The following is a 9,637-nucleotide window of genomic DNA, read 5'->3' as shown; positions in this document are numbered from 1 at the left end:
CGTTGGATGATCGACACGTGTCAAAAACCCTAAGCGGTAAAAATGGCTAAGGATAAGTTACCGCTCAAATCGCCCGAAAATGGCGCCAAGATTGGCGGAACCGTTTGAACTTTTCGAGGTTCCGGTTGGCAATTTGAAAAGCTGTAAACTCTTGTCCAAGTAGGGGAGTAACCCGGAGACGTGTTGAAACGATACTATCGATGGATGAAGTCCCGCGGGATAAAGATTTTTTCCGACTGAAAGGTTGGAAAAGAAAATGATATGAAGTTGGAGTTCTTCAAGTTTCCCCATGTTACCAAGTTTGCCGGAAGACGTGAAGCGTTAGCAAGGCGGAAACAAGAGGTGAATCTCGGAGAACTCTGGGGGCTACTGTTGTGGGTATACTTCATGGGTATACCATCGACAGTGCCTAGATCCGGCAAGCCCGGGTGGCCCACAGACGGTGATGTGGCATGCGGCCCATCGGGCGGCCCAGTTGCGGTTGATCATGAAGGATGAAGTCCAGCCTAGGATAGGGAAGCCGGATCCTAACCGACCTTCAGAGGAGGCCGGATCCGCGAAGGCCCATGAGGAACCCGGATCCAGTACGACGTAGATGGAAGGCGGATCGTTGACGTACACGGCAAGATATTGTACCGTAGTTAGGCAACATGTAATCTGGCTAGGACTCTCCATGTAAACCCTAGATCCGTGCGCCTTTATAAGCCGGATCCCGGGAGCCCTAGAGTCACAACCACAACTCATTGTAACAACGCGAAAGCGCCCAGATAATTCCAGACAAGCAGCAGTAGGCCTTGCCATCGTGCAGGTGTTCCGAAGCTGGGTAAATCGCGTACCACCATCTCGAGTGCTCTCTGCCCTATGGCCCCTACTTCTTCTCCCCCTCGTGGGGATCCCTCCTCTGAGGTACCGTCGAATATGCAACGAAAGAGGTTGTTTCAATAATAATGCATGGCCTATTCGATTGCGCTTCATAAGTATAACATGGAATCCTTCAACTGTTTCACAACTTGAACCTGAATCCTTCTAGTGTTTCAGTTAGTCGGGCATGTTTCACATTAGTTACAAATGGATGGACGGTGTTTCAATATTTCATGGGCTATAGAATTGTGTTTCACAAGTTAAACATGAAATCCAACTAGTGTTTCATCTCTTCGGGCATGTTTCACATTAGTTCCAAATGGATCGGGGGGTGTCTCAGTAAAGCATGGGCTATTTTGATTGTGTTTCATAAAATGGATGCCAAATAAATAATCTATTGTTTCACAAATATTTCAATGATGCATGGGCTATAGGAATTTTTTTCAAAAATTAACCATGGGATCCTCATAGCTTTCGTGCTTCACTAGAGTTATCAAAAAATCACTTTCGATTTCTCGTTATTTTGAAATTGTCCTGTTTGTAAATGGTTTAAAGCAATTTTAAGTGATGTTTAATTCAAGCATTGGATGCTTAAAAGGTTTCAAATATGTTTTATGTTATCACTTGACTTTTGATTTCACAAATATGGGTCTCACTTAAGTTTCACTCATCATTATAGCTGTTTCACTAGTGTTTGAAATGTGATACTTCACATTCATAACAAGCAGTTTACCTCTTATGAGAAATCGAGTTCTATTTAGTTAGAAACTTTTGTGGGTATTAATCGATGGTGTATCTATGGGTGAGTCGGTTATCTTTGCTTGATTGGACCTATGGGTTTCACTAATGTTGCAATCAAATTTCAAATATTATGTTTCAAAAAAGTTTCATATACAAATCGTGTTTCACTACAGTTTCATAGGCCCAGATAATTCCAGACAAGCAGCAGTAGGCCTTGCCATCGTGCAGGTGTTCTGAAGCTGGGTAAATAGCGTACCACCGTCTCGAGTGCTCTCTACCCTATGGCCCCTACTTCTTCTCCCCCTCGTGAGGATCCCTCCTCCGAGGTACCGTCGAATATGCAACGAAAGAGGTTGTTTCAATAATAATGCATGGCCTATTTGATTGCGCTTCATAAGTATAACATGGAATCCTTCAACTGTTTCACAACTTGAACCTGAATCCTTCTAGTGTTTCAGTTAGTCGGGCATGTTTCACATTAGTTACAAATGGATGGATGGTGTTTCAATATTTCATGGGCTATAGAATTGTGTTTCACAAGTTAAACATGAAATCCAACTAGTGTTTCATCTCTTCGGGCATGTTTCACATTAATTCCAAATGGATGGAGGGTGTCTGAGTAAAGCATGGGCTATTTTGATTGTGTTTCATAAAATGGATGCCAAATAAATAATCTATTGTTTCACAAATATTTCAATGATGCATGGGCTATAGGAATTTTTTTCAAAAATTAACCATGGGATCCTCATAGCTTTCGTGCTTCACTATAGTTATCGAAAAATCACTTTCGATCTCTCGTTGTTTTGAAATTGTCCTATTTGTAAATGGTTTAAAGAAATTTTAAGTGATGTTTAATTCAAGCATTGGATGCTTAAAAGGTTTCAAATATGTTTTATGTTATCACTTGACTTTTGATTTCACAAATATGGGTCTCACTTAAGTTTCACTCATCATTATAGCTGTTTCACTAGTGTTTGAAATGTGATACTTCACATTCATAACAAGCAGTTTACCTCTTATGAGAAATCGAATTCTATTTAGTTAGAAACTTTTGTGGGTATTAACCGATGGTGTATCTATGGGTGAGTCGGTTATCTTTGCTTGATTGGACCTATGGGTTTCACTAATGTTGCAATCAAATTTCAAATATTATGTTTCAAAAAAGTTTCATATACAAATCGTGTTTCACTACAGTTTCATAGATGTTCCAAATTTTCTTAGATAAGTGAAACTAGATTGATCGGGGAGGAGCCCCATGGCATTTTAATTAAGGTTGAGGTGAGGCTGGAACCTTCCCTGGCTAGCTCACTATCCAACGTGCTAGCCAGTGAGCCCCAGGGCCTTTCTCCGGTATGACATTACCCAGCCCACAATCAGCCTCAACAGACGTCTTCCGAAGCTGCCTCGACATGACATTAGCAAGCCTACCATCAGCTTCGATGGACGTCCTAAGTGGCTTCGGATTCGGAACGCCCTTTACCAAGCACAGCATCAGCCTTGGTGGTCGTGGTGGCATTAGCAGCAGGCCCAACAATTCGCTGGACTTCAGCCACTGACTTCTGAAGCATTGGTGGGGTGAACGGCCGGCCTGCCAGTTGTAACAGCTGCGACAGGAAGTTCTCTCCCAGTGGCACTGAAAGCCACAGCTGTCCATGGGCATCCGGGCACAGCACTGGGCACATTGATTGGGAGTTCACTGGATGAGTCACAATAAAAGTACAATTAGCTACGACTACAAATGAACGAATTCAAAATGTATGGTGTGTTTTTTAATCTTGGTTTTGGGGTACAATATTTTAAATGAAACATGTAGTATTACAAAATTCAAAACTGACAGGTTCAAAATTCGAAATCATCAGCTGGTGACACATGTTAAGCCTCCTTTATCACAGCTTTTGGAGAGTAGATTAAATTTTACCTACAATGACTTTACTTGCAGTTGCAGGTTCGTATCACCTCCTTAATATATCATTTCCTACAAAAGTCTACAAATTTCATGTGACTGTTCTTATTTATTTCACACATCAAGCACAGTATGTAGCATTTAACATTTGACGGGTTAAGGGAACTCCCAATCTAAACCTGAGAATTGGTTCTGAACATTATGCTCAATATGTCAACCATAAGAAACTTTAAAACAAGCTTTGCCAATGTTGTTACCTGATCCTGACGATGTCAAATCCAGATGCAGGGGCGGTGGCCACTTGGACAGTGGTGAGGGTTGATGCTGGGTGTTGCTGCATATGTAGCCTGGGGCTTCAGAGTCAGGATATCCAGTACCGCCTGACGAACGATTACAACATTTTAAATGAAAAACATATATTGAAACACAAACCAAATTCAAAACTGTATGGAGCAGCGTTTCAATCGCTCTAAGTGTGAACAAATTGCAGTAATAATAACCCAAAAATATATAATGGGGCACAACATACTGCATCCACCAAAAACATCATTCGGTGGAGACACACAATGAAAGCACCATGAGTGCTGTGAAGACAGGTAATTGTTTTACAGGTTCAAAATTCGAAATCATCAGCTGGTGACACATGTTAGGCCTACTTTATCACAGCTTCTGAAAGAGCAGATAGATTCAATTTTAACTACAATGAAATTTACTTGCAGTTCCAGGTTTGTATCATCTCCTTAATATGTCATTTCCTACAAAAAAACAAATTTCATGTGACAGTGTTTTTATTTATTTCACGTCAAGCACAGTATATATTGTTTAACAAATTTAACATTTGACAGGTTAAGGGGACTCCCAGTCTAATCCTGATAATTCGTTCTAAACGACATTTCAACCATCAGAAACTTTAAAACATATTTTGCCAATGTCATTACCTGATCCTGACAAGGTGAAATCCCGATGCAGGGGCTGTGGCCAACTGGACAGCCGTGGGGGTTGATGCTGGTCATTGCTGTATATGTAGCCTGGGGCTTCACGGTCAGGATATCCACTACAGCCTGATGAAAGATGATCATTCACCACACGCTTCGGAGCCTCATTTGATGCAAAAGCAGCTTCCTCAAGACATGACCTTTAAGTAAATACCAAGGAAGCAAACATGTCAGATAACATCGGGTGAAATATCAAATAACCAATGGACAACTGGAATACAAAACTAGTTTGATTGAAAACATGCCTTGGAGTTGGGTTCAGAAATTCAGAGAATGCCCATGGGACACAGTCTGGTATGAAATAACTGGCTCTCTCGGCACAATATGGTTCAAGTAATTCCACTGTATTGTTTCCAAGGTCAACACCAACCATCCAGACAACATTATCATTACAGTCCACCTTGGACATCAGGTAGACAGCATCATCACCGTTCAGTCCGAGGGTCGGGTAAGCTGTTGTCAGGTTCCTTAATGTTGATTTTCCACTTCCATCCAATATCTGAGGCAGCATCACAGAATGCTCTGGGTTGTTGGCTAAGATGTCATCCACATGAACACTGTGACCCTTGCGCCAATGGTCCCAAGAAATACGCCTATAGCATGTACGGATCTTCCAACCATCAGGGACACGAATGAATTGCTCTCCTGGTGCTCGTAGGAAGTCCTCATGTGGGAGGAGGAGGATCTCCGAGTCGTACAACTTATCTACACCATCAAGATCCTCTGTCACCTTGAACCTCTTAGTACGTCTGACAACCTCCTGTCTGAAATAATGATCCGTCTCGACAAACTTGATAACACCATTGTAGCAAATGACGTCCCGGACTGGCTTTGGGTTACCGATCCGGGGCAAGTTGAAATCAGGCTTGGGTAGTGGGATGAAATAGATGAAGGGGTCCTCCTCAAGAACGTTGCAAGCAACAATACCTCGCCAGAGATCGACCCATCCTACCAAGCCTCCTCCAAGCGAGATCACCTTGTGAGGTACAATGACCAAGTCCACTGCCCTGATATGATCAGAGCACGAGTGCAACTCTAATCTCCTGGCGTTCCAATTTTCAGTCTTGGACGAATAGATGGCGAGGTCATACTGTCCAAGGGTAGTTGTGACAGACAGATCGGCGAGGAAGAATTCCCCCTTGTCGCCGTCATCACAGGGCACGATGCTGACACATAGTGTATTTGTTATACCTGGAGGAGTAGCCCCGATTGGCCTGAGCGACGGCATGCCATTGACACGGCCAGCCCTGTAGATGAAGTACTCGCCGTGATGACGATCTGGCTCGGTGCTTCGAAGGCCGCCAGTGAAGACGAAACTTAGGAGGACGAGGTCCTTCTCCGAGGATACAACCCGGGGCTCGCCAACGAAGTGGTCGGGATTGCCATAATAGCAGAAGCGGGAGACGGCAGGCGGATCCGCGAGGCAGAAGGTAACCTTTACGATGTGGCCGGTCGATGATATTGCTGAAGCTGCGGTGGAGTTCTCGGCGTCCTCGAAGTAGGCCTTTTTGTCGAGGAGAACCCAGGCGGGGTAGCTAGGGGGGCTGCTGGTGGCGGTGGCGGCGGCCGCATCGACATCTGGGAGGAGAAAGGAGGAAGCTAGGAGCGGTTCCTCCATGGAAGTGGAGGCAGGAACTAGGGTTAGTTGGCCTACCGGTGGACAGGACAGGACAATGGTTTTTTTGGGATCCGGCGCGGATAGTTGGCCCGAAGTATATGGTGTGGGGGTTGGATGGGCAAGAGTAGGTGTCGGTTTTGAATTGGTTTTCGTCTTTGCCATGGAATCGGAATACTCTGAAGAAGTACGTACTCCGTAATAGATTGCGTCATCACAATATTATTTCATTTTTGTTTTTTTTCTTGCATGGAATACCACACTTCTTGTTTTCTGGATTTATTTAATGCTTGGATTTTACCCCAGAGACTGAATGAATGAATGAATCAAGCAAGCTGTTGCTATGGAGTACTCCGTATATGCTGTGACGGGTAACTGTTTCCAGAACTGTTGGGCGTAACTATGGTTAATGTACTGGTTTTAGTCCAGTTCAAGTGGGCCCGTAACGTGGTTTAGTTAGGTTTGGGTGTGAACGTGTTTCCGGTGGGTTTAGTTTAATTCGGTTCCGTTACGTGCATCCCGTGGGTTCAGCTCAGGTTCCCCAACCAATCTCAGATTTAAGTTCACCACTACCCTATCTAGGTATGCTCGGGAGGATATCAACACTAAAGAAAAGAAGAAGGACCGCTTTCTGAACGGTCTGCACGATGAGCTGCAAAGTATCTTAGTAGCTGTCCCATACCCTGACCTTGAGTCGCTGGTAGATGCCTCTATTATGGTTGAGAGCAAGCGCAAGAATGCATTTAAGAATCGCAAGCGCAAGGCAATGATGCTCAGGGCAATTCCAGCACTCAGCAACCCTGCAGTCTGCCCCCACCTAGGCCGGCACCCCAGCAATAGTGGACCCCTCCCCCTGCACCTCGTCCCAACAACCTCAACCAAAATCCCAACTACAACCACCAGAACAACACTGTCCGCAAACCCCCCAATGGATGTTACGCCTGCGGACAACCGGATCATTACTTTAACGAGTGCCCCAACAAAGTGACTACTGGACAACGCCCCAGTGCACCCAAACCAAATCAGGGACAATCTCGCACTGGTTCCGGAAGGAACCAGAACAGTATGAACCCAGGTGGACCACCTAGAGGACACCTGAACCATGTCAACGCTGATGAAGCTCAGGAAGCTCCGGATATTGTTCTGGGTACGTTCCTTGCCAACTCAGTACCCTCAACTGTTCTGTTTGACTCCGGAGCCTCGCATTCCTTTGTTACCAAGCCTTTTGTGAGAAAAGGAGGTTTAACCCCCACTCCCATGAAGCGATCTATGTTAGTCCAAATCCCTGGATCCACCAGCAAAACCCAAAGTTCTTGCAAAGAGGTTCCCATAGAAATTCAAGGAAAGTGTTTTCACGCGGATCTGATCGTGTTGGGTGAGAAAGGCCTCGAGGTTATTATAGGGATGAATTGGATGGTGAAGTATAAGGGTCATATAGACTGTGTTCGCCGAGCTATAACCTTGACTGCCGAGGACAGCGAGACAATTGAACAAGTAGCCACCATGCCATCATCAAAGGCCTTATGCAAGAAGAGTGTCGCCAGTCCAGCCCTGCAGGATGTACCCATAGCTTGTGAGTACCCTGAGGTTTTTCCCGATGAGTTGCCCGGTATGCCCCCTGATCGGGATATCGAGTTTATCATCGAGCTAGTTCCTGGAACTGCACCTATCGCTCAGCGACCCTACCGGATGAACCCTCAAGAATTAGTCAAGTTGAAGAAGCAGTTGGATGACATGTTGAGGAAAGGGTTGATTCGTCCTAGCGCATCACCCTAGGGATCTCCCGTTATCTTTGTGGATAAGCGGGACGGTACTATTCGCCTGTGTGTGTGGATTACCGGAAACTTAATGATGTCACCATCAAGAAAAAATACCCCCTCCCGAAGATTGAAGACCTATTCGACCAGATGAATGGAGTCCGAGTTTTCTCCAAGATCGATCTCCGAACTGGTTATCATCAACTCAAGGTTCGAGAGTTAGACATTCCCAAGACTGCCTTCACCACACGGTATGGACTTTTTGAATATACCGTGATGTCTTTTGGACTAACCAATGTTGTACCTCGACATCGGCATACAGGGCTACCCCCTCGCCTGCGCCTCACCAACTTCCTCTACAGTCCAAGCATCCGTGACGCAACTCCGTCCATGACGCTCCCGCTGTGACTGCGGGGGAGTGTCATCCTTCTGGGTTCCACTTCGGTTTATCTCCAGTATGACCGTCCGCGACGCTACTGTTGTTCACGTCACTACCGCTACGACTGCGGGGGAGTGTTAGAGATATATTTGGTATACGTACGGTTAGGGATAGATTAGGTAGGGATAGATTTGTTTCTTGTGTTCTACTCCAAGTCGGTCCCTTGTACTCCTATATATACTCGCCCATGAGGCTCAATACAACATCCAACATATTCCGCATATCCCCCTCTATCGTTCAACATGGTATCAGAGCAGGAGATCCTAGGATCAAATCCCGGCCAACGCAAGAATTAAAAGAAATATTGCGGCTCCCCAAACATGCGTCACAATAGGCCAAAGGGCAAAGACGTAGGGTGAGTGTTGAAATAAATTGCCTACATCTTTTCATCAGCTCGGGATTTTGGAATAGTTGGTTAGTGCATGCAATTCAATATGGTATCAGAGCGGCACGCTCCTTGACCAAGCCGCCGCCCGTGCTTCCGCCCGCGCCGCTCCCGGGGAGGTCAATCTCCATGGCCTACTCTGGGGTCCGTGCAACCCGTATGAGGGTTCGTCCGCCGATCCGTTGATCCGCTGCCCTCAAGTCTTTTTTTTCCAATCCATAGATTGGTTTTCTTTTTGCTCCGCCGGTCGCTCGACCGGCGTTTTTCTTTTTGGTTTTACCGATCATAGATCGGATTGAGTCGCCCATCGCCGTCGTCCTCTTGCGCCTCTACTCCGACAACGGCATCGATCTGCACCGGCCATCAACCGCACGGCACAGCCGCACGCGCCACACACGGGGCGCCCCAACGTGCGACGTAGCAGGCTGTCTCGCCCGCGCGGTCTCCATCGCTACATCGACAATGCCGCCATCGACTCCGATCTGCGTGTCGTCCATGCCATGGCACATGTAGCGGCGCCGTCGGTCTGATCAACCGACCCCGCGCACATCTACGCCAAGCAAGTCCCCGAGCACGTGCCTACCACCGATCGAGTAAAGGGTTGCCGCTGCGTCGCCCCTTCGGGCCACATCGTCGCCGCCTTTGGTCCACACCGCTAGTCGTTGCCGCGCCGGCTGCACCGGCTACACCGGCTGCCGCGCCGGCTGACCCGGTCGCTAGGCCGGCTGCACCGGCTGCCGCGTCGGCTGACCCGGTCGCTAGGCAGGCTGCTTCGGCTGCCGCGCCGGCTGCCCCTCCACGAACTCGTCCTCGACACCTGCCGCACCCTCTGCTGCGGCTACAGCTACGCCGCCCCCTCGGGCCGTGCCGTTGCTGCACGCGGTCGCCTTCGCTGTTCCCCTTGCGTCGATGTCCGAGGCCACCACAGCGCCGCCCCTTCG

General features: G+C 47.0%; 1 protein-coding gene across 1 annotated transcript; it reads right to left on the bottom strand.

Annotated features, from left to right (window-relative positions):
- Positions 1-2,751: 2,751 nt before the first annotated feature.
- Positions 2,752-6,211, bottom strand: LOC127296189 (uncharacterized). Its single transcript, XM_051326222.2, has 4 exons — positions 4,746-6,211; positions 4,444-4,640; positions 3,763-3,885; positions 2,752-3,298 (listed from the first exon to the last, which is right to left on the bottom strand). Exons 1-4 carry the CDS (start codon positions 6,116-6,118, stop codon positions 3,051-3,053), a joined length of 1,941 nt encoding a protein of 646 aa, XP_051182182.1. The 5' UTR covers positions 6,119-6,211; the 3' UTR covers positions 2,752-3,050.
- Positions 6,212-9,637: the final 3,426 nt, after the last annotated feature.

The sequence above is a fragment of the Lolium perenne genome, chromosome 4 (genome assembly GCF_019359855.2).
Source record: "Lolium perenne isolate Kyuss_39 chromosome 4, Kyuss_2.0, whole genome shotgun sequence".
NCBI lineage: Eukaryota > Viridiplantae > Streptophyta > Magnoliopsida > Poales > Poaceae > Lolium > Lolium perenne.
The sequence above is the reverse complement of the archived record's forward strand: the minus strand, read 5'-3'. Positions and strand labels throughout refer to the sequence as shown.